Source organism: Meles meles, chromosome 7 (assembly GCF_922984935.1).
Source record: "Meles meles chromosome 7, mMelMel3.1 paternal haplotype, whole genome shotgun sequence".
NCBI lineage: Eukaryota > Metazoa > Chordata > Mammalia > Carnivora > Mustelidae > Meles > Meles meles.
In genome coordinates this window covers 138,693,238-138,718,814 of record NC_060072.1, presented here as the reverse complement: position 1 = coordinate 138,718,814, position 25,577 = coordinate 138,693,238, and the positions used below count along the sequence as shown (strand labels likewise).

Genomic DNA, 25,577 nt, shown 5'->3' with positions numbered 1-25,577 from the left:
AGGAGGTTGTGGATAGAGTAGCACAATTTCTCAGAAGAAATAGATGTTGTCCCACCTTATTTCCTCTCTAGCCACTAAAAAGCCGACTAAATGGAACAAGTTAATTTAGCACAGTTTCAGATGAAGTCTCACACTATTCCTGGGATGGGATAGCATTATAGGATAGTCAAGGTGGTCTGAGATTGGCTGTGGACAGATGCAATTGGTGTTCTTCCATACACGTTGGGAAGCATGTCGAAGTTTCCGGAAGTGTTACCCAAGATAAAAATCTTGTTTGCCTACCTACAAGCTGTTCCCACCTTTTCTCGGGATGTAGAGCCTTTACTACATTCCAGTGTGTAACCCTAACTCATGCGTGTTGAGAAAGATATAGTATCCAGACCCCAGCAAGAAGTCCTAATAGATCTAAGCCAGTCATTGTGACCAAGTTCTCTTGTCAGTTATTGAATCGGATGCGGGCATGCCACTGCATGTGAGAGGCCTTCGTGTTCTTGGAGAAAAGGTTCTTCTCTTGTTATCAGAGGCACGTGGATAAGCAGTCCCCCTCCTTCTGCTCAATGCTGTTGTGTCTGAATGGGGTCCTGAGAAGGCTGCAGCCAGCTTGTGACATGGGAACTAGTCTGCAGACCAGAGACATGCTGAGCATGGCAGAGAGGCAAGGTAGAAAGCTCTGAGCTGCAGGCTAGTTCTCCTCACTGATATGGCTGGGTAAGCACTCACAATTACCTGGACACACGCACACACACACACACACACACACACACACACACACACATACACACACACATACTTTTGTATGCATGCAGCAAAGAATTTGGCAAAACATCATGTGCTTCTTTTTCCTTCTGCCGTTGCATGTATATACGTAAAAGTTATCTCCATCGTGGGGCAGAATCTTGTTGTGCTGGGTTTCAGGAATAAAAGTGAAAATTAACCACTTTCATCAATTTCATTTACAGGTGAAAGAAAAACTGTGGAATGGAAAACACTGAGAAATTTCACAGCCTGTCATGGTCTCTACCACTTTTTTTTTCTTCTTTTTATTGGTCTCTACCACTTTTAAGAGCTTGGAGAATACACTGGCCCCCCTTGGATAACCCAGTATCTACTCCCTGTCCCTAGGTGGGCTGATTAGCAATCTTAAGTCATGAGTTCTGGGGAATAGGATGCAGACGTATTTGGGTGTCATTCACATCCTTGCCATCTTAGTATTTCTTCCATTTTAAGTTGATTCAAATATTTATCCATTTGGTAAACTTTTGGGCACTTGCTTTGGAAATCTGAGACATGGTCCCTGCATTTAAGGAGGTGATAATTTAGTGATGTCCTGCTCACAAAATGTTTTAATTTGTAGCATTCAATTTAATGATAAGGGAGATAGTGTTCTAAATAGTCTAGCCATCCTGTTCCAGATATTCTAGAGGTGTGTGTCTATGTGTGTTTTTCATTTTCTAGTGGAGTAACCGGAAGTTATACTGAGGTAAAGCTACTTTTATCCAGGGGTGCTGCTGGAAGGACATGGAGACAGTGTGCGAATTGTGATTTTCTTGCTTGTCCGTTGGTTTTTCCTCTGCCTCAATGGCTGCATTATGTATGAAGAATTCAGGCCTTGTTTTTGTTTTACGATAACTTCCAGACCTGGAAAGCAAAATAGGAATGCAGCTTTCCCTGTGTTCACAGAATTTCAGCTGAGAACAGCTGGTGATAGACTCTTCCTTGCATCCATAAAGTTCAGTGATGGCCATTTCCAACAGTCTAAAAGGAATAAAGACTTCTTCAAGTTTTCTTTGACATACATCAGGAATACATACGTATGTGAGTGCATGCGAGTCTGTGAGTGGCTTTTCCTCTCTCGTCCTGGTGGAGAGACTTGTAGACTCTTGCCTTGAGAATTCGAAAGGTAGGACTTTGGCAGGAGTTAGCCATTAGCAAAGCAAGGAGGAAGGGCAGCAGAAAAATATGCCACTTGGGAAGTAAGGATATGTGATTTCATGGATCGGTGGATATTGCACAGAGGAGCTGCACTTGAGTGAACAGACGTGTCCCTCTCTGGAGGGCAGGGGACCTCAGCAGGAGTGAACCACAAAAGGGATTTTAAGAGGAGTCAGGGGGAAGAGTTTCTGCATTGGGGAAGGCAAAGACCCCACCAATGAGATCCAAGACAATGGACACAAACTGTCACATTTATGGTTTGAAATAAATACCCCCGACTCAAGGAGACTCTTTACCTGTCAAAATAAATGTCACATGCACAGGAAGGAGTATGTCAAGATCTGTGTCTCATAATTGTGAATAAACATAGTACAAACCTTCGCTTTGGGTTTTGCCATTTTGTCCTTGGGATTTGTCGCACAGACCCAAAGTGGAGCTGGTCTCTGATCTTTAGGAAGTGGAACGGGGTCACTGAGCAGTAGATAAGACAATTTCTTGTTTAGTGATGGGCACTGTCTCTGCGGTCCGTGGTGGGAGATGACCAGGAGAGGAGGTGACTGAAAGGGAGGAAGGCCCTTGTGATCCTCCTTGACTAGGATGACTACCTCTGCTCTTTTCAAAAGGCACAGATAGGGTTATCATCTCTGCATTTCTGAAGGGGTACATGGAAATCTAGGTGCCTTCAAACTTTACTTGTAAGTACCCCCAACTGCTTCCCAGAACAGCCGAGCCCAGAATAAATGTGGTAAAGTAATGTGCCCCACAATGCTTCCTCAGTTGATCTTGGGTCTTCATATATGTAGCCTCTGGGGCTGCCAGCCCTCGGTGATTTGAAGATTCTTCCTTCCATCAGAGGACGCCTTAGCCAAATTGAAGCAAGTAGCCATTGTTGATTAGAAACTTCAAAGTCACCTAGTCCCTCTAACCAATGGCAATGGGGAAAAGCTAGCCTGTGAGAAGTAGAGCTCTACCCTACAAAAAAGTCTGCTGAAAAGTTTTTGGTCTCAAAATGCTAATACAGGAGGAGTCAACTAGGAGCAGAATTCATATGAAGAAAATAATGAAGCTTTTTCTCAGGGAATGGGCAGAGTATTTCTCAACATTCCTGAAGTCACCTGAAACTGTAATGCATTTCACCACATTTCAGCAAGATAATAAGACAGTGCTGTGGGGACAATGGCTTGTCTTGTACGCATTTGTCTGTGTGAGATGAAATAAGCCACCAGGGGTGTGGAAAATCTGTAAGTATTGTTGAAAAGGGTATTGACCCAACCTCCCACCCCTGACCCTTCAAAACCCTCAGGTTGTTTTTCAGAGTACATAGTCTCTTACGGTTCGCCTCCCCTCCCCAATGTCCATAGCCCGCTCCCCCTCTCCCAATCCCACCTCCCCCCAGCAACCCCCAGTTTGTTTTGTGAGATTAAGAGTCATTTATGGTTTGTCTCCCTCCCAATCCCATCTTGTTTCATTTACTCTTCTCCTATCCCCCTACCCCCCCATGTTGCTTCTCCATGTCCTCATATCAGGGAGATCATATGATAGTTGTCTTTCTCCGATTGACTTATTTCACTAAGCATGATATGCTCTGGTTCCATCCACGTCGTCGCAAATGGCATGATTTCATTTCTTTTGATGGCTGCATAGTATTCCATTGTGTATATATACCACCTCTTCTTTATCCATTCATCTGTTGATGGACATCTAGGTTCTTTCCATAGTCTGGCTATTGTAGACATTGCTGCTATAAACATTCGGGTACACGTGCCCCTTCGGATCACTATGTTTGTATCTTTAGGGTAAATACCCAGTAGTGCAATTGCTGGGTCATAGGGTAGTTCTATTTTCAACATTTTGAGGAACCTCCATGCTGTTTTCCAGAGTGGTTGCACCAGCTTGCATTCCCACCAACAGTGGAGGAGGGTTCCCCTTTCTCCACATCCTCTCCAGCATCTGTCATTTCCTGACTTGTTAATTTTAGCCATTCTGACTGGTGTGAGGTGATATCTCATTGTGGTTTTGATTTGTATTTCCCTGATGCCGAGTGACGTGGAGCACTTTTTCATGTGTCTGTTGGCCATCTGGATGTCTTCTTTGCAAAAATGTCTGTTCATGTCCTCTGCCCATTTCTTGATTGGATTGTTTGTTCTTTGGGTGTTGAGTTTGCTAAGTTCCTTATAGATTTTGGATACTAGCCCTTTATCTGATATGTCGTTTGCAAATATCTTCTCCCATTCTGTCAGTTGTCTTTTGGTTTTGTTAACTGTTTCCTTTGCTGTGCAAAAGCTTTTGATCTTGATGAAATCCCAATAGTTCATTTTTGCCCTTGCTTCCCTTGCCTTTGCCGTTGTTCCTAGGAAGATGTTGCTACGGCTGAGGTCAAAGAGGTTGCTGCCTGCATTCTCCTCAAGGATTTTGATGGATTCCTTTCTCACATTGAGGTCCTTAATCCATTTGGAGTCTATTTTCGTGTGTGGTGTAAGGAAGTGGTCCAATTTCATTTTTCTGCATGTGGCTGTCCAATTTTCCCAGCACCATTTATTGAAGAGGCTGTCTTTTTTCCATTGGACATCCTTTCCTGCTTTGTCGAAGATTAGTTGACCATAGAGTTGAGGGTCGATTTCTGGGCTCTCTATTCTGTTCCACTGATCTATGTGTCAGTTTTTGTGCCAGTACCATGCTGTCTTGATGATGACAGCTTTGTAATAGAGCTTGAAGTCCGGAATTGTGATGCCACCAACTTTGGCTTTCTTTTCCAATATTCCTTTGGCTATTCGAGGTCTTTTCTGGTTCCATATAAATTTTAGGATTATTTGTTCCATTTCTTTGAAAAAAATGGATGGTATTTTGATAGGGATTGCATTAAATGTGTAGATTGCTTTAGATAGCATAGACATTTTCACAATATTTATTCTTCCAATCCAGGAGCATGGAACATTTTTCCATTTCTTTGTGTCTTCCTCAATTTCTGTCATGAGTACTTTATAATTTTCTGTGTATAGATTCTTAGTCTCTTTGGTTAGGTTTATTCCTAGGTATCTTATAGTTTTGGGTACAATTATAAATGGGATTGACCCCTTAATTTCTCTTTCTTCAGTCTTGTTGTTGGTGTAGAGAAATGCAACTGATTTCTGTGCATTGATTTTATATCCTGACACTTTACTGAATTCCTGGACAAGTTCTAGCAGTTTTGGAGTGGAGTCTTTTGGGTTTTCCACATATAGTATCATATCATCTGCGAAGAGTGATAGTTTGACTTCTTCTTTACCAATTTGGATGCCTTTAATTTCTTTTTGTTGTCTGATTGCTGAGGCTAGGACTTCTAGTACTATGTTGAATAGCAGTGGTGATAATGGACATCCCTGCCGTGTTCCTGACCTTAACGGAAAAGCTTTCAGTTTTTCTCCATTGAGAATGATATTTGCGGTGGGTTTTTCATAGATGGCTTTGATAATATTGAGGTATGTGCCCTCTATCCCTACACTTTGAAGAGTTTTGATCAGGAAGGGATGCTGTACTTTGTCAAATGCTTTTTCAGCATCTATTGAGAGTATCATATGGTTCTTGTTCTTTCTTTTATTAATGTGTTCTATCACAATGATTGATTTGCGGATGTTGAACCAACCCTGCAGCCCTGGAATAAATCCCACTTGATCGTGGTGAGTAATCCTTTTAATGTACTGTTGAATCCTACTGGCTAGTATTTTGGCGAGAATTTTTGCGTCTGTGTTCATCAAGGATATTGGTCTGTAGTTCTCTTTTTGGTGGGATCCTTGTGTGGTTTTGGGATCAAGGTGATGCTGGCCTCATAAAATGAGTTTGGAAGTTTTCCTTCCATTTCTATTTTTTGGAACAGTTTCAGGAGAATAGGAATTAGTTCTTCTTTAAATGTTTGGTAGAATTCCCCTGGGAAGCCGTCTGGCCCTGGGCTTTTGTTTGTTTGGAGATTTTTGATGACTGTTTCAATCTCCTTACTGGTTATGGGCCTGTTCAGGTTTTCTATTTCTTCCTGGTTCAGTTGTGGTAGTTTATATGTCTCTAGGAATGCATCCATTTCTTCCAGATTGTCCAATTTGTTGGCGTAGAGTTGCTCATAGTATGTTCTTATAATTGTCTGTATTTCTTTGGTGTTAGTTGTGATCTCTCCTCTTTCATTCATGATTTTATTGATTTGGGTCCTTTCTCTTTTCTTTTTGATGAGTCTGGCCAGGGGTTTATCAATCTTATTGATTCTTTCAAAGAACCAGCTCCTAGTTTCATTTATTTTTTCTATTTTTTTTTTTTGGTTTCTATTTCATTGATTTCTGCTCTGATCTTTATGATTTCTCTTCTCCTGCTGGGTTTAGGGTTTCTTTCTTGTTCTTTCTCCAGCTCCTTTACGCGTAGGGTTAGGTTGTGTACTTGAGACCTTTCTTGTTTCTTGAGAAAGGCTTGTACCGCTATATATTTTCCTCTCAGGACTGCCTTTGCTGTGTCCCACAGATTTTGAACTGTTGTGTTTTCATTATCATTTGTTTCCATGAATTTTTTCAATTCTTCTTTAATTTCCTGGTTAACCCATTCATTCTTTAGAAGGATGCTGTTTAGTCTCCATGTATTTGGGTTCTTTCCAGCTTTCCTCTTGTGATTGAGTTCTAGCTTCAGAGCATTGTGGTCTGAAAATATGCAGGGAATAATCCTAATCTTTTGATACCGGTTGAGACCTGATTTGTGACCCAGGATGTGATCTATTCTGGAGAAGGTTCCATGTGCACTAGAGAAGAATGTGTATTCTGTTGCTTTGGGATGAAATGTTCTGAATATATCTGTTTTGTCCATCTGGTCCAGTGTGTCATTTAAGGCCTTTATTTCCTTGTTGATCTTTTGCTTGGATGATCTGTCCTTTTCAGTGAGGGGAGTGTTCAAGTCCCCTACTATTATTGTATTATTATTGATGTGTTTCTTTGATTTTGTTATTAATTGGTTGATATAGTTGGCTGCTCCCACGTTAGGGGCATAGATATTTAAAATGGTTAGATCTTCTTGTTGGACAGACCCTTTGAGTAGGATATAGTGTCCTTCCTCATCTCTTATTATAGTCTTTGGCTTAAAATCTAATTGATCTGATATAAGGATTGCCACCCCAGCTTTCTTCTGATGCCCATTAGCATGGTAAATTGTTTTCCACCCCCTCACTTTAAATCTGGAGGTGTCTTCGCGTCTAAAATGAGTTTCTTGTAGGCAACATACTGATGGGTTTTGTTTTTTTATCCATTCTGATACCCTGTGTCTTTTGATTGGGGCATTTAGCCCATTAACATTCAGGGTAACTATTGAGAGATATGAATTTAGTGCCATTAGTAGCCTGTAAGGTGACTGTTACTGTATATTGTCTCTGTACCTTTCTGATCTACTACTTTTAGGCTCTCTCTTTGCTTAGAGGACCCCTTTCAATATTTCCTGGAGAGCTGGTTTGGTGTTTGCAAATTCTTTCAGTTTTTGTTTGTCCTGGAAGCTTTTGATCTCTCCTTCTATTTTCAATGATAGCCTAGCTGGATAGAGTATTCTTGGCTGCATGTTTCTCTCGTTGAGTGCTCTGAATATATCATGCCAGCTCTTCCTGGCCTGCCAGGTCTCTGTGGATAAGTCTGCTGCCAATCTAATATTTTTACCATTGTATGTTACAGACTTCTTTTCCCAGGCTGCTTTCAGGATTTTCTCTTTGTCACTAAGACTTGTAAATTTTACTATTAGGTGATGGGGTGTGGACCTATTCTTGTTGACTTTGAGGGGGGTTCTCTGCATCTCCTGGATTTTGATGCTTGTTCCCTTTGCCATATGAGGGAAATTCTCTCCAATGATTCTCTCCAATAGACCTTCTGCTCCCCTCTCTGTTTCTTCTTCTTCTGGAATCCCAATTATTCTAATGTTGTTTCGTCTTATGGTGTCATTTATCTCTCGAATTCTCCCCTCATGGTCCAGTAGCTGTTTGTCCCTCTTTTGCTCGGCTTCCTTATTCTCTGTCATTTGGTCTTCTATATCACTAATTCTTTCTTCTGCCTCATTGATCCTAGCAGTGAGAGCCTCCATTTTTGATTACACCTCATTAATAGCTTTTTTGATTTCATCTTGGTTAGATTTTAGTTCTTTAATTTCTCCAGAAAGGGCTTTAATATCTCCAGAGAGGGTTTCTCTAATATCTTCCATGCCTTTTTCGAGCCCGGCTAGAATGTTCAGAATCGTCATTCTGAACTCTTGATCTGACATATTACCAATGTCTGTGTCGATTAGGTCCCTAGCCTTTGGTACTATCTCTTGTTCTTTTGTTTGTGGTGATTTTTTCCGCCTTGTCATTTTGTCCAGATAAGAGGATATGAAGGAGCAAATAAACTACTAAAAGGGTGGCAAAGACCCTAGAAAAATGCGCTGTAACCAAATCAGAAGAGACCCCAAATTGTGGGGGGGAGAAAGGGGATAAAAGCAGGTTCTGAAAAAAAAAAGAAAAAAATTTAAAAAATAAAACAAATAAAAAATATAAAAAAGAAAGAAAAAAAATATATATTTAGATGAACTAGTCAAAAAACGTTAAAAAAGAAAAGGGTAAAAGTTTTAAAAAATTTAGCAGAAGAAGAAAAAAGAAAAAAAAGTGAAAAAAGAAAAAAAATTGAAAAAAGAAAAAAAATTGAAGTAGCTGCAAGACTAAAAAATCATGGGGAGAAAGCCATGAGTTCCGTGCTTTGCTTTCTCCTCCTCTGGAATTGCTCTGCTGTCTTAGGAATTGAACCTGCTTTCTCCTTGATAGATGAACTTCGTCCTGGCTGGATATTTTGTTGATCTTCTGGGGGAGGGGCCTGTTGAAGTGACTCTCAACTGTCTTTGCCCGAGGCGGGATTGCACCGCCCTTACCGGTGCCGGACTAAGTAATCGGCTCGGGTTCGCCTTTGGGAGCTTCTGTTCCCTGAACGTTTTCCGTAGAGTTCTGGAGGACGGGAATGAAAATGGCGGCCTCCCAGTCTCCGGCCTGGAGAAGCCGAGAGCCTGGGGCCCCACTCCTCAGTGCACCCCCAGAGGACAGCACCCAATCACTCCTGTATCCCCAGCCTCTAGCCGCGCTCCGAACTCACCCAGCCCGTGACCAGTTCAAGGTAACCCCGAGCTGAGAGTTCAGTCCTCGGCTCTGTCTCTGCAGCCGGCTTCTCCGTTCTAATACCTGCGAGCTCTCCGACACTCCGACACCCCCGATCTTTCTGTGACCCTGCGGGACCTGGGGCCACGCTGGCCCCGCGTGGGCTTCACCCCGGATTAGCCTCTGGAGCAATGTCCCTCAGTGGAACAGACTTTTAAAAGTCCTGATTTTGTGCTCCGTTACTCCGCCGCTTGCCGGGAGCCGGCCCCTCCCCCCGCGGTCTATCATCCCGTCGTTTTAGATTCACTTCTCCGCCAGTCCTACCTTTCAGAAAGTGGTTGATTTTCTGTTTCTAGAGTTGCTGTTCTTCTTCTCTTCACTCTCCCGTTGGATTTGTAGGTGTTTGCAATGTTTAGATAAGCTATCGAGCTGATCTCCTGCTACCTGATGGAGTCTCAGCCTGCTATTTCTCCGCCATCTTGACTCCTCCCCCCGATTTAAGATCTTTTTCTTTTTTTAATGTAGTATAAATTTATCTGTGAGCACTACATCCAGTAAGTTCTGGTATGCTGTGTATTTGTTTTCATTTATTCCTAAGTAATTTCTAATTTCCCATGTGATTTGTTCTTTGGCCCATTAGTTATTAAATAGAGAGTTAATTTCCATATATTTTGAATTATCCAGCTTTCCCTCTACTATTGATTTGGAGCTTTACTTCATTGTTAGTTGAAAAGATACTTTGTATATTTCAATATTTTTACATTTTCAGACTTGTTTTGTAACCAAACATATGATCTATTCTAGAGAATGTTTCATGTGTGCTTGAGAATAATGTATATTCTGCTATCATTGGGTTGAGTGTTCTATGTATCTCTGTAAGTCTAACGGATTTATAGTGTTGTCCATTTCTTATGTTTCATTATAGAGTATCTGCCTGGATGTTTTATCCATTATTGAAAGTGGTATATTGAATTCTCCAACTATTATTGTAAAGCTACGTATTTCTCTCTGCAAGTCTGTCAATATTTGCTTCATGTATTTTCAGTCTCTACTGGTGGTGCATGTCTGTTTGTAGTTTTTAAATCCTCTTGATGAATTGGCCTTTTTATCAATATATAATGTCCTTCTTTGTCTCTTTTAACTATTTTTAAAATAAAGTCTGTTTTTTCTTATATCAGTATATCCACCCCTGCTGTCCTTTCTTTACTACTGATATGGAATATCTTTATTCACCTTTAACTTTCAATTTGTTTAGGTCTTTGAATCTAGAGTCTCTTGTAGACATCATATAGTTGAATCATGCTATTTTATCCATTCTGTCAATCTCTACGTTTTGACTGGAGAGTTAAATCCATTTACATTTAAAATAACTGCTGAGGGGCGCCTGGGTGGCTCAGTGGGTTGAAGCCTCTGCCTTTGGCTCAGGTCATGATTCCAGGGTCCTGGAATCGAGCCCTGTATTGGGCTCTCTGCTCAGTGGGAGCCTGCTTCCCTTCCTCTCTCTGTGCCTGCCTCTCTGCCTGCTTGTGATCTCTGTCAAATAAACAAATAAAATCTTTAAAAAATATAAAATAAAATAAAATAACTGTGGAGAAGGAAGGACTTCTGCTATTTTGCTATTTGTATTCTGTATATCTTACAGCTTTTTTCCCCTTCATTTCATCCATTTATGCCTCTTGAATGTTTAGTTTTTATTTTTCTAGTGAGCTGTTTGATTCTCTTGTCATTCCCTTTGGCAGTGACTTTGTGAGATTTTCCTTGGGGTTACCATGGAGATTTATAATTCTCAATTTAAAACAATCTACATTAAACTGGTACAAACTTAACTTCAAATCAGATTCCCTAGAGTTCTCTGTTGTTTTTTAATGTGTTTAAGACTGTAGTAGTCCGGGGTGCCTGGGTGGCTCAGTGGATTAAGCCGCTGCCTTTGGCTCAGGTCATGATCTCAGGGTCCTGGGATCAAGCCCCGCATCGGGCTCTCTGCTCCGCAGGGAGCCTGCTTCCTCCTCTCTCTGCCTGCCTCTCTGCCTACTTGTGATCTCTCTCTCTGTCAAATAATTAAATAAAATCTTTAAAAAAAAAAAGACTGTAGTAGTCCATTTTCTTAGTGATTTTCCCAAACTATTATTGTAAAGACTGTAATTAATGTTTTTGTACTCACTGAAGTTTCTGTACCTTAGCTTGTGTTTAGCTAGTGTCTTGACATAGATTTCCTTGGATGCTAGGAGCTCTCCCAATTTTTGCAACATGGTTCTATGCCTGGACCCTCCTTCAACACTTAGCAAGGCTTACACTGTGCCTGGGGATCAGCCCTAGGTGAAAGCTTAGAATTGGTTCCATACTGGTAACACAGCTGTTACTGCTTTAAGACTGCTGCTGCCTTAATTCTATTGCCACCATGAGGCTGTGGCCACTTTAACACATCTGTCACTTTACGGTCACTGCCACTTTAAGAATTCTACTGCACTGGAGAGGGAGAGAGACAGGGCATGCAAAATCACTATAAAACTTTTCAACAATTTTGAAGTGCTTCCCCACCTTTCATTCAACATTTGTTTACTTGTCGTAAGCATTTGACTATTTTCCAGAGTTTACGGAATTCTGAAAATATATGCTTGTTTTTCTATATTTCTGGGGGTTGGGTGGGGTCATGAGACTTGGGAAATACCTACTCCATGTTTTGTTGACAGCTAACACTAAACCCTTATTTTTTAAACTTTTTTCCCCATTAGCAATAGTGTGCAATCACATAGAACAATAAAAAGAAATAAAGAAATTGTCCTTAAGGACACTTGGGTGGCTCAGTCAGTTAAATATCTGCCTTCGGCTCAGGTCATGATCCCAGCATCCTGCGACTGAGTCCCACATAGGTTCCCTGCCTAGCAGGGAGCCTGCTTCTCCCTAACCCTCTGCCTGCCACTCCCCCTGCTTGTGCTCCCTCCCTCCCTCTCTCTCTCTCTCTCTTTCTCTCTAACAAATAAATAAATAAATAAAACCTTAAAAACAAAAGAAAGAAAAAGAAAAAGAAATTGTGGCCAGTTTTGTTTGATTTGGTATATTTTTTACCTTACATATTTGCCAATTATGACCATTTGGAGGCAGATATGCTGATAGAACTAAACAACAAGTCCCTATTTCTAAGTTTGAACTAGTACTTTTAACTATATAAAAATCATCTTTAATTGACTTAGGTATCTTCATTGTTCTGATGTGGGCTTTATCTTGTTAAGCACTTAAAAATTGTTATCTAGGCCTTAGGGTTAATTTAGTCTCTTGTGATCAGAAAGCTAAAATGTGAAAAATATTGACAAATAAAAGAATTTGGGTGTAGAAAGAACACTACAGATTATATCATTCCAGTGATTCTCACAGCAGAATCACAGAGACAACTCTTAAGTCCACGTATTCTGAGGCCTTCCCCTATTGAATCAAGTCTCTGGGGGTTCAGTTTGAAAATCTATATTTCAAAAACTTCTCTATTTGAATTTTTATTTGTAGATTGGTTTGGGAACAAGTGATATAATTCAACTCTCTAGATTTTAAGGTAGAGAAAAATGAGGCCCCAGTAGGCAAAGGGAGTCAATTAACTATAATGGGTACCTCTTTAGAATCAATAAACTACCTCACAACGTTGTTATTCTGGAAAGAAAGACTGCAATGTCCTAGAAAACAAACAAACCAAAATACTAAAGAGGAAGTGTAGGAGGGAGGGAGAGAGCAAGTGAGGGAGGCAGAATGGGGAGGGGAAAAGACAAAATTCTGTCTTTTTCAAGTCAGTAGAGTTTTTAAAAATTGTTAAATGAGTGTGGAATCTACAAGGTACCAACAACTGGTTTGATAAAACTTGTCTACTAGATAGTTGGTTCTGAAGATACACGTTTATATCAACTCTTGCTTATCTTTACAAATGACTATAGACAGTAATACAGAAAATAAATCCTGTACCAAAGGCAATTAGAAAATGATTTATACTTATGTGTCTTTGAAGACTTTATGTGTTTGTTTGTAACCAACACACTGAACACATAGGACTCATGAGGTATAAACATAAAACAACTTTATTTTTGTCTCCCTTTGTTCTCTTTAAGTTTTGTAGGTAGAGCAGTTCTTCCTCCACCCCATTAAACTCAGGCAGGCCCTGTGACTTTTGTGGTCATTCTTAGGTAAGACAAAATCCTCCAGTCTGAATTAAAATGTCCATGTCCATGTAATAAACAAAACAAAATCATGTAATAAAAAAAAAGCAAAACATAACTAGATTTGAAGCTAAGGTTCCTCCCCACCCCCAGGCCAGCAGCACTCTTAGCCAGAATGTGCTGCCTGGGACAGTCCTTAATGGGAAGAAAAGGGACTCACCAGTCCTCTTGTAGCACTTTTCTTCCTGTTTCTCATCTTGCTAAGTTGGCTCCTGATTGGAGCATGCCCAAGGAGAATAGGAAAAGGAGCAGGAAGATACTTAAGGTAAAGATGTTGCCATGATGGTTCAATTCATGCCTTTTTTGGTATCAAAAATAAAACCCTTTCTCCTGTGAGAGTGTTTCTAAGTTTCTTAGACACCTCCCACTCCTCTCTCTCTGTTACCACAGAGAGTCTCTTCTCTCTGTTCTGGGCAGGGCCTCCTAGACAGTCCCTAAAACATTGCCCGTCCTGCTTGTCTCAGATCCTTACACAGGAAGGCCACTCCTTACAGGAAGGCCACTCCTTGCATACCTGCATTTGCCTCACACAGAAGCCTTGTTTGAACACATTTTAGGGTTCAATATTCATTGTCTTACAGTGAAGTCATGAGAACAATAGTAAGACTTTTCCAACTTTATGCTCTAATCTGAACCTCATTCTACAGCACAGTAGTGGTATGTTGAGCTTCTAGACTATTTCAAACTTGTCTAACATTTTGGAAATGTCAAAACTTACCCCAAATATTTGATCAGTTTCTGAAACAATCTGGGGAAAATCTTTCCCTTCTCAAATACACTGGAAATTATTGTTTACTCATGAGAGACATGATTACCTTTCAAGGAAGATAAGGATCTCTCACCAAACATACAGATTGTTTCCTAAGGACAATAATTTCTAGTTTAGCCCTTCTCTGCTAAGTGAATTAAAAATTCAAAGGGAACCCTCCTCCACTGTTGGTGGGAATGCAAGCTGGTGCAACCACTCTGGAAAACAGCATGGAGGTTCCTCAAAATGTTGAAAATAGAACTACCCTATGACCCAGCAATTGCACTACTGGGTATTTACCTTAAAGATACAAACATAGTGATCCGAAGGGGCACGTGTACCCGAATGTTTATAGCAGCAATGTCTACAATAGCCAAGCTATGGAAAGAACCTAGATGTCCATCAACAGATGAATGGATAAAGAAGAGGTGGTATATATACACAATGGAATACTATGCAGCCATCAAAAGAAATGAAATCTTGCCATTTGCGATGACGTGGATGGAACTAGAGCGTATCATGCTTAGTGAAATAAGTCAATCGGAGAAAGACAACTATCATATGATCTCCCTGATATGAGGACATGGAGAAGCAACATGGGGGGTTAGGGGGATAGGAGAAGAATAAATGAAACAAGATGGGATTGGGAGGGAGACAAACCATCAATGACTCTTAATCTCACAAAACAAACTGGGGGTTTCTGGGGGGAGGTGGGATTGGGAGAGGGGGAGTGCTATCGTGAGTGCTGTGAAGTGTGTAAACCTGGCAATTCACAGACCTGTACCCCTGGGGATAAAAATACATTATATGTTTATTAAAAAAAAAAATTTGGAAGGGGAGGCGAACCATAAGAGACTGTGGACTCTGAAAAACAACCTGAGGGTTTTGAAGGGTCAGGGGTGGGAGGTTGGGGGAACAGGTGGTGGGTAATGGGGAGGGCACGTTTTGCATGGAGCACTGGGTGTTGTGCAAAAACAATGAATACTGTTACGCTGAAAAAAATAAATAAAATGGAAAAAAAAATTCAAAGGATAGGCCATCTTGCTGTCAGTGATGCCCAAATCGGTCTAAGCACTGGAATCATATGAGGAAAGATTTAGACATTCAGACTCTGCAGCTTCACTGCAAACCTATCCTATCAGGATCTGCAGAGCTAGGTTCCAGGAAATCTAAACTTCTAAGACTCTCCTAGGTCATTCTGATAAACTGCTTAAAACCAAATCCTTCTAGGGCACTGGAATATCTGCAAATGTATTCACCAAACTCCTACAGTGTTCACTTTCAAATTTTTTCCTCCATGGTCTATTGAGCATTAAAATAAAGGTCATTGAGGGGTACCTGGGTGGCTCAGTGGGTTAAAGCCTCTGCCTTCGGCTCAGGTCATGATCTCAGGGTCCTGGGATTGAGCCCTGCATCAGGCTCTCTGGTCAGCGGGGAGCCTGCTTCTTCCTTTCTCTCTGTCTGCCTCTCTGTCTGCTTGTGATCTTGTTCAAATAAATAAATAAAATCTTTAAAAAAATAATAAAAATAAAATAAAATAAAGGTCATTGAGAGAAAGTCAACTCAGCAATTAGTCAAAGTAAAATCATACCTCCCATCCTCTGGAAAATTTCTACCAAAAAATCTGGAAACTTGAAAGAGGGAATGGAAATAAATGTGTCATATGTAACTTTTATCCTCCTTAATCTTTCTGATTTCAGAATTCATCTTTGTTACCTTCTTCTTTTAAACTGCCATAAGCCAGTGTTGTTTTTTTTAATTATTTTTTTATTAACATATGATGTATCATTAGCCCCAGGGGTACAGGTCTGTGAATCGCCAGGTTTACACACTTCACAGCATTCACCATAGCACACACCCTCCCCGGTGTCCATAACCCAACCACGCTCTCCCTACCCCTCTCCCCCTGACAACTCTGTTTGTTTTGTGAGATTAAGAGTCTCTTATGGTTTGTCTCCCTCCCGATCCCATCTTGCATCATTTATTCCGTTCCTACCCGCCAAACCCCCCACATTGCCTCTCAACTTCCTCATATCAGGGAGATCATATGATCATTGTCTTTCTCTGATTGACTTATTTCGCTCAGCATAATACCCTCTAGTTCCATCCATGTTATCACAAATGGCAAGATTTCATTTCTTTTGATGGCTGAGTAGTATTCCATTGTATATATATATACCACCTCTTCTTTATCCATTCATCTGTGGATGGACATCTAGGTTCTTTCCATCGTTTGGCTATTGTGGACATTGCTGCTATAAACATTTGGGTGCATGTGCCCCTTCAGATCACTACATTTGTATCTTTTGGGTAAATACCCAGTAGTGTGATTGCTGGGTTGTAGGGTAGCTCTATTTTCAACTACTTGAGGAAACTCCATGCTGTTTTCCAGAGTGGTTGCACCAGCTTGCATTCCTACCAACAGTGTTGGAGGGTTCCCCTTTCTCCACATCATTTCCTGACTTGTTAATTTTAACCATTCTGACTGGTGTGATGTGGTATCTCATTGTGGTTTTGATTTGTATTTCCCTGATGTCGAGTGATGTGGAGCACTTTTTCATGTGTCTGTTGGCCATCTGGATGTCTTCTTTGCAGAATTGTCTGTTCACGTACTCTGGCCATTTCTTGATTGGATTATTTGTTCTTTTGGTGTTGAGTTTGATAAGTTCTTTATAGACTTTGGATACTACCCCTTTATCTGATATGTCATTTTCAAATATCTCCCATTCTGTCAGTTGTCTTTTGGTTTTGTTTACTCTTTCCTTTGCTGTGCAAAAGCTTTTGATCTTGATGAAGTCCCAATAGTTCATTTTTGCCCTTGCTCCCCTTGCCTTTGGGGATGTTTCCAGGAAGAACTTGCTGTGGCTGAGGTCAAAGAGGTTACTGCCTGCGTTCTCCTCAAGGATTTTTATGGATTCCTTTCTCACATTGAGGTCCTTCATCTATTTTGAGTCTATTTTCATGTGTGGTGTAAGGTCCAGTTTCATTTTTCTGCATGTGGCTGTCCAATTTTCCCAACACCATTTGTTGGGAACACCATTTTTCCATTGGACATTCTTTCCTGCTTTGTTGAAGATCAGTTGACCATACAGTTGAGGGTCTATTTCTGGGCTCCGTATTCTGTTCCACTGATCCATGCGTCTGTTTTTGTGTCGGTACCATACTGTCTTGATGATGACAGCTTTGTAATAGAGCTTGAAGTCTGGAATTGTGATGCCACCAACTTTGGCTTTCTTTTTCAACATTCCTCAATAGAGATTGCATTAAATGTGTCAATTGCTTTAGACATTTTCACAATATTTGTTCTTCCAATCTATCTATGAGCATGAAACATTTTTCCATTTCTTTGTGCCCTCCTCAATTTTTTTCATGAGTACTTTATAGTTTTCTGAGTACAGATTTTTTGCCTCTTTGGTTAGGTTTATTCCTAGGTATCTTATGGTTTGGGGTGCAATTGTAAATGGGATTGACTCCTTAATTTCTCTTTCTTCTGTCTTGTTGCTGGTGTATAGAAATGCCACTGATTTCTGTGCATTGATTTTATATCCTGACACTTTACTGAATTCCTGTACAAGTTCTAGCAGATTTGGAGTGGAGTCTTTTGGGTTTTTGACATAAAGTATCATATCATCTGCAAAGAGTGATAGTTTGGCTTTTTCTTTGCTGATTTGGTTGCCTTTAATTTCTTCTTGTTGTCTGATTGCTGAGGCTAGGACTTCTTGTACTATGTTGAATAGCAGTGGTGTTAGTGGACATCCCTGCCATGTTCCTGACCTTAGCAGAAAAGCTCTCAGTTTTTCTCCATTGAGAATGATATTTGCTGCAGGTTTTTCATAGATAAGCCAGTATTGTTTTAAGAAAGTATTCATTATGGTCAAATTTTAGTCTAACAAAGCAACTTATTTTTGCTCTGGAATTTTGTCTGTGTGGTTGATTTAGGGCCCTGAATTTAACTCCTAGAACTGGTGGATTGACAGAAAGTGAGCTACAACCATGGTGCAGAATACTTTTTTCATAATAGGAAAGGTTAGCTATTTTACTGTTACAACAGTAAGAGGTCTTTTTTTTTTTAAAGATTTTATTTTATTTGAGATAGAGCGAGCATGAAAGGAGAGAGATCAGTGGGAGAAGCAGACTCCCTGCTCAGCAGGGAGCCCGATGTGGGACTGGATCCCAGGACTCCAGGATCACGACCCGAGCTGAAGGAAGTCATCCAACCAACTGAGCCACCCAGGCGCCCCAACAGTAAAAGGTCTTTAGTCATGTTGTTACTGTATTAGAATCAGTGCTTCTGTTTCCATTGTTGACTCAGGTTTCAATCCAAACTTAGTTTGTCTCTCCTACTAAAAATGTCTAGAGATGAGTATCAGTCATTTGTTTTGAAGCAGTTAACAAACAAGTGAAATATATATTTTAAAATTTTTAAATGTAATGTGGTGGGCACCTGGCTGGCTCAGTCAGTTAAGCATCTGCCTTTGGCTCAGGTCATGATCCCAGGGTCCTGGGATCAAGTCCCACATCAGGTTCCCTGCTCAGCAGGGAGCCTGCTTCTCCCTCTGCCTGCCACTCCCCTTGCTTGTGCTCCCTCTCTCTCTCTCTCTCTGACAAATAAATAAATAATCTTTTTAAAAAAGTATAATGTTGATGGACATCTAGGTTCTTTCCATAGTCTGGCTATTGTAGACATTGCTGCTATAAACATTCGGGTACACGTGCCCCTTCGGATCACTATGTTTGTATCTTTAGGGTAAATACCCAGTAGTGCAATTGCTGGGTCATAGGGTAGTTCTATTTTCAACATTTTGAGGAACCTCCATGCTGTTTTCCAGAGTGGTTGCACCAGCTTGCATTCCCACCAACAGTGGAGGAGGGTTCCCCTTTCTCCACATCCTCGCCAGCATCTGTCATTTCCTGACTTGTTAATTTTAGCCATTCTGACTGGTGTGAGGTGATATCTCATTGTGGTTTTGATTTGTATTTCCCTGATGCCGAGTGACGTGGAGCACTTTTTCATGTGTCTGTTGGCCATCTGGATGTCTTCTTTGCAGAAATGTCTGAATGGATAAAGAAGAGGTGGTATATATACACAATGGAATACTATGCAGCCATCAAAAGAAATGAAATCATGCCATTTGCGACGACGTGGATGGAACTAGAGCGTATCATGCTTAGTGACATAAGTCAATCAGAGAAAGACAACTATCATATGATCTCCCTGATATGAGGACATGGAGAAGCAACATGGGGGGGTAGGGGGATAGGAGAAGAGTAAATGAAACAAGATGGGATTGGGAGGGAGACAAACCATAAATGACTCTTAATCTCACAAAACAAACTGGGGGTTGCTGGGGGGAGGTGGGATTGGGAGAGGGGGAGCGGGCTATGGGCATTGGGGAGGGGAGGCGAACCATAAGAGACTATGTACTCTGAAAAACAACCTGAGGGTTTTGAAGGGTCAGGGGTGGGAGGTTGGGGCAACCTGAGGGTTTTGAAGGGTCAGGGGTGGGAGGTTGGGGGAACAGGTGGTGGGTAATGGGGAGGGCACGTTTTGCATGGAGCACTGGGTGTTGTGCAAAAAGAATGAATACTGTTACACTGAAAAAAATAAATAAAATGAAAAAAAAATGAAAAAAAAAGTATAATGTTGTGAGTATTGGGTAGGTAAAGTACTGAACCCATACTTTAAAATGCTGTCTATATATTCCCACTTCTGGGAAATAGGCCCAGGCTGTGTTATTCTAAATAGACTACATTTCCAATTCTTTTGCAATTAGTAGCAACTTTTCTAGAGCCCACTTCAGCAGTAGATGAAAATCCTGAAAACATCTTAGAGGAGTCTTTCTACATTTTGCTAACCAAAATACATATTGAACTGGCTCTGAAATACATGAGCTATTTAGGCTTGCATCTACAGTGAGCTGGAGTCAAGGGTTGGGTGAAAAGAGCACTGGATATGGATACTTACTCTGCTAAGGCTTTCCCTCCCTTTGCTGTTGTAGTCCATTTATACCCTTTGAAGAACAGAGTGGAATTAACCATCAGGAGTGTTTTAGTATAACTCTGTGGTTCTCAACTACCAATCAGTGGAGTAGTTGCTTGCTTAGCTGCAGAAGAATCACCTAGAACGCTTTGTAAAAGCTCAGGTAGCTTTTCTGTTCCCTCTCTCCTTTTTCCCACTTGGTCTGGGATAGTGCCTTTGAATTAAAGGTTTCCACTAGACTAGTATGGGAATTATTGTCCAAGAGCCCTCTGAACAGGTGTCCAAGTCAAAAAAGTTACAAAGTGATGGAATTTCAGTATAGAACCTACCACCACAAATCCCATGATTTTTCCTTCCAAATTTACAGGTGTGACTGTGTACGTAACAAAATGTGGACTGCAGCCTTTGGGGTGATTTCTGCTGCCTTGGCAGTGGTGAGCGGCTTTGGCCTGATGTTGTACATGGGGGTGCCATTTGTGATCATAGTTGCAAATTCACCATTTCTTATTCTGGGTGAGTAAAACAATAATGGGGCTACATGTTGTGTATGTGGCGGTGTGGGGTAGATAGGGAGGGAGTTTAGGTTAGATTAAGCAAAATCATTATATTTGGGTGGTTCTATAGATCTAAAATGAGGTGACAGGAAAAAAGAAAATAAAACTGAATTGTGTGTCTTTAGAGGGAGAAAATCTAGCACCCCAAATGGAAAAACACAGACAAGTGACATGAACAGATGAGTCACACCCAAATCCAAAATATGAATCACTGGAAATAATAAGAAAAAAATTTGACCTCTCAATTAACCAAGGGATACAAATTAAAACAAAAATGAGACACCTTGTTTTCATATCAGATTAATGAATATTGGAAGATTGAAGGAAGTTTGTATGGAAATGAACTTTCATCCTGCTAGGGGAAAACTGTAATCTGGTACACCCTTTTTTTGTCCAGTTTTGCAAGTCAAAAGACTTAAAAATTAAACAGGGAATGTCTTTGACTCATTTATTCCACTCCCTAGGAATTTGTCCTAATAATTGGACAAGTGCTCAAAAAGTAAAGGCATGTTCACTCTGGCATTATTTAGAACAGGAAGGTTTTGAAAACCACTTAATTCCCTATCAGCGTGGGATTGGGCAACTCAAATGTAGCATATTAAAATTGTGAATCATATTCAGTCCTTAGAAAGAGGTAGATTTATAAGATATATAAGGTAGACATAAGATATATAACCACTACCAGAAAAATGCTTGTTATGTAACAGGGTGTTCAAAATAGAAATATATAGTTGTATTGATGTATTTGCATAGAGCAAATTCTGGATGGATATATGTAAAAGTGAAGGGTGGAATTACAGCTGTTTAAATTTTTTCTCCATATTTTCCTGTACTTCCAGAATTTATTTTATAATAAGCATGAGAAAATAAAGGTGTTTCTATTTGAGAAAGTAAGGAGCTTGGAAGAGGTAGTATTTGGTTTCCTAGGGGAGACAGTGAATGATCTGTATGCTGGATGTCAGGGCATCTCTTCCTAGGACACAACCATACTTAGTCACTCACCAGCCCCCACAGCCATTAATAACAAGGTTAAGGTGTACCTAATTGATTTCATGTAAACCAGGATTGTATAGTTTGTGTATTCACAGGAGTGTGAATGGTTCTGTGTGTGTGTGTTTTAAGCAACTCAAGAAATGTGCAAGGACAATTTCTGAATAAGGTTCTATAAATAATAAAACTAGTTTTTAGGGTGCCTGGGTGGCTCAGTGGGTTAAGCCTCTGCCTTCAACTTGGGTCATGATCTCAGGGTCCTGGGATCGAGTCTCACATCGGGCTCTCTGCTCAGCAGAGAGCGTGCTTCCTCCTCTCTCTCTGCCTACTTTGTGATCTCTCTCTGTCAAATAAATAAATAAAATCTTTAAAAAAATAAAAATAAAAAATAAAACTAGTTTTTAAATACCTTGTAAATATCAATGAGTTCATTCTTGGTCCTTAGTACTTCTGATTCTTCCCTTTTGTCCAGCTGAGTACAACTGAAATCCTCAAGGCTGCTAGCCATGGGATGTCAGGACGCATTTGTGACATTCTGTGTAGCCTTTTGTTAATTTAGATCCTTCTGCCTGCTTGATCATACCCAGAGAACATCTGATTAGAGGCAAAGTAGCAATTCCTAGTACCCTCCCGTGGAGAAGATACCTCCAAATTGAAGTGGAGATCAGCATTTTATTCCACCTTGTGTATTTCCTTATTTATTTTATTGTTTGTGTCAATATACATGGGTGAAAATAGTGTCAACTCTAGCAGAAAGCTTGAGGCAGGTGAAACTTAACTGCAAATGCTCTTGTTGTCCTCACTATCCCCTTTCTTCTTTCTAGTCCTCCTTTCCAAGTTTTCAGTGGTGATTTCAGAGTCCTCAAATGTTCTGTCCTCTCTATTCCAAACCCATCATGAAACATCCTTATGGAAAAGGATTGCCTAGTAGATATTAATAAGCAAGGGATTCTTTTTTTTAAAGATTTTATTTATTTGACAGACAGAGATCACAAGTAGGCAGAGAGGCAGGCAGAGAGAGAGGAGGAAGCAGGCTCCCTGCTGAGCAGACAGCCCAATTTGGGGCTTGATTCCAGGACCCTGGGATCATGACCTGAGCCGAAGGCAGAGGCTTTAATCCACTGAGCCACCCAGGTGCCCCTACGCAAGGGATTCTTGAGATTTACTTTGGTGAACATGTCTGATTTCAAGAGTACTTGCATTTTAATAATAATGCCTTAACCTGGGAAAGCAAGTTTAAGTGATAACATTCTGGGTATCAAAAACAGGCTAGGAGGAAAATGATGAGAGAGAGAGAGAGAGAGAGAGAGAGAGAGAGTGTGTGTGTGTGTGTGTGTGTGTTTGGGTATCTGTTCTATATATAAGTCCAGCTTATATTTTAAGGAACAGAATGTTGGCTCAATGTGTCTATACATTTGTGTAAAATGGTTTATGAGGGAAAATGGTCTCTCAGATAATCCAGTGGAATCGAAGATAACATTGCTAATCCTGCTTCAGCTAACATCCACGACAGGTTTCCTGACTCATGGTTAAAACACCCTGCATGAAGAATTGGAGCAGAGTATCCAGTCTATCCCATGCTATGTACAAATAACAGGAGGATGGACAAAGCCCAGAGTTGTTACAGAGGAAGGGGTGAATTCTGGTGTGGCTTCAGAGGCAACCAAAGGAGGCAGCAGAGAACATGGTATCAAAGCACAGATTGGGTGAGATAAATCAGACCTTAAGAGATGGACAAAGAAGATGGTTTGAGTTTATGAATTTAATTTTTAATGGATATTACTATGTATGAAGATGGATTCTTTTTTTTTCTAACAGGTGTCGGGGTTGATGATATGTTCATAATGATTTCTGCCTGGCAGAACACCAGCCTCATGGATAACATAAAACAGCGTCTGTCCAGGGTCTATTCCAAAGTGGCAGTGTCGATTACAATTACAACCATCACCAACGTCCTGGCCTTCTATACAGGGATTATGACCTCTTTCAGGTCCGTGCAGTACTTTTGCATCTATACAGGAACAACCCTGCTCTTTTGTTATTTCTATAACATCACCTGTTTTGGGGCATTTATGGCCCTGGATGGTAAAAGAGAAAGAGTCTGTCTACGCTGGTTGAAAAAGCCAGAAACTCCCGACCAAAAATGTTCCTCATTAAAAAGATCCTGCTGTTTTCCATGTGATTCTCTCCCCGATGAAGAAGAAACTGATGTCCATCCAATGAATGTGTTCTTTCGAGACTATTTTGGCCCTTTTCTCACAAGAACCGAGTCCAAATTTTTTGTAGTGCTTTTATACATTTTGTACATCATAAGTAGCATCTATGGGTGTTTCCAAGTGCAGGAAGGTTTAGACCTTCGAAATTTGGCAAGTGACGATTCCTACATCACACCATATTTTAATGTAGAAGAAGAATATTTTTCAGATTATGGTCCCAGAGTTATGGTTATTGTTACAGAAACTCTTAACTACTGGGATGAAAGTTTGGGGCCAAAACTGGAAACATGTCTGTCAGATTTGGAAGACAGTGACTATGTAGATAAAAGTCTTACAGAGTTTTGGTTTCGAGAGTATGTGCAATATATGGAAAACAGGCAGCAAGATGTAAATGATAAGGATAATTTTATGAATAATTTGCCCAATTTTTTAACACATTTTCCACTTTTTATGTATGATATTAACATTTCATCATCACATGAAATCATTTCTTCCCGGGGCTTCATTCAGACCGTGGGTATTTCTTCTTCAACCAATAAGAAGACAATGTTATCCCAGTTACGAAGCAAAGCTGAAAATTGCGAAATTCCCCTAATGGTGTATAACCAGGCATTCATATACTTTGATCAGTATACTGCAATATTAGAAAATACTGTTCGAAATGTCATTGTTGCATCAACTGCTATGTTCATTGTTTCCTTATTGTTAATTCCTCACCCACTGTGTTCCTTGTGGGTAACTTTTGCTATTGCTTCTGTGATTGTGGGAGTAACGGGTTTCATGGCATTCTGGAATGTCAATCTTGATTCCATATCCATGATTAATCTTGTCATTTGTATAGGGTTTTCTTTCGATTTTTCTGCACACATTTCTTATGCATTTGTTTCCAGTTCTAAGCCCTCAGTAAACCAAAAAACAATTGAGGCGTTGTATCTGCTAGGCTATCCAGTGTTACAAAGTGCACTTTCAACAGTAATAGGGGTGTGTGTTTTATCCGTAGCTAAAGCATACATCTTCAGGACATTTTTTAAGATTATGTTTCTTGTTATGGTATTTGGGGCTGCTCATGGCCTAATTTTTATTCCAGTATTCTTAACCTTTTTTTGAAGGTTTGTTTGAATATCTGCTAACAAATCAAAGACCAATTTTAGAATTCCTGATTGCCAGAATCCAATCTGATAAAAATGCACTATCAGAAACAGTCAGTAAACTTAAAACAAAGGTATGTTTCCTTGGCTTGGAAATCCCATTTAAAGATGTTATTTAAAATATCCTGAGAAAAATTAGTCTTACATTAAAATATCTTAACTAAATTAGGAAGTGTTGTCATCTTTATTATAGTCTATACAATCAAGCATAAGGTATGACTTTCCAATTATTTTTTCCTTTTGTTTCATTGTTAGAAGTTTATGCCTGGAATTCAAATATTTTATACATTATAATATAAATGGAATATTATTTTCATTGTACTTCCTCTATCATTATTATGTAAAAGTACAACTTATTATTTATTCTCCCAGTCTGGGGTGTTGTATGCATTTTCTTAATGGTATATTTTGATAAACTGAAATTTTTAAAGTTTTGAAATCCAATTTATCATTTTTTTAATGACCAATGTTTTCTGTGTCCCAAGAAGTCTTTGTCTATTCCAAGATGACAAAAAAAATCCACCTATGTTATCTTCTCAAAGCTCATAGTTTTAATTTTACATTGAGGACTGTGATCCATAAATCTTTTGTTGAGAAGTGTGGATAGAAGTTCGTTATCTTCCCATAATAGTTATCACCCAGTTTTCCAGCATCATTAGTAAAAAGACTGTATTTTCAGCATAGAATTAATTTGGCACCTCTGTCAAAGAA

The 25,577-nt window shown here is 40.0% G+C and overlaps 1 protein-coding gene across 1 annotated transcript; it reads left to right on the top strand.

Annotated features, from left to right (window-relative positions):
- The first annotated feature begins 231 nt into the window (after positions 1 to 231).
- LOC123946515 (patched domain-containing protein 3-like) lies at positions 232 to 24,825 on the top strand. Its single transcript, XM_046011877.1, has 3 exons — positions 232 to 338; positions 20,326 to 20,471; positions 23,321 to 24,825. Exons 1-3 carry the CDS (start codon positions 232 to 234, stop codon positions 24,823 to 24,825), a joined length of 1,758 nt encoding a protein of 585 aa, XP_045867833.1.
- Positions 24,826 to 25,577: the final 752 nt, after the last annotated feature.

Coding starts and splice junctions, on each gene's coding strand:
- LOC123946515 (XM_046011877.1), top strand. CDS start 232: ATGTCGAAGTTTCCGGAAGTGTTACCCAAGATAAAAATCTTGTTTGCC. Junction 339..20,325: donor CCTTTACTACATTCCAGTGT/GTAACCCTAACT, acceptor CCAAATTTACAG/GTGTGACTGTGTACGTAACA. Junction 20,472..23,320: donor TTCACCATTTCTTATTCTGG/GTGAGTAAAACA, acceptor TTTTTCTAACAG/GTGTCGGGGTTGATGATATG.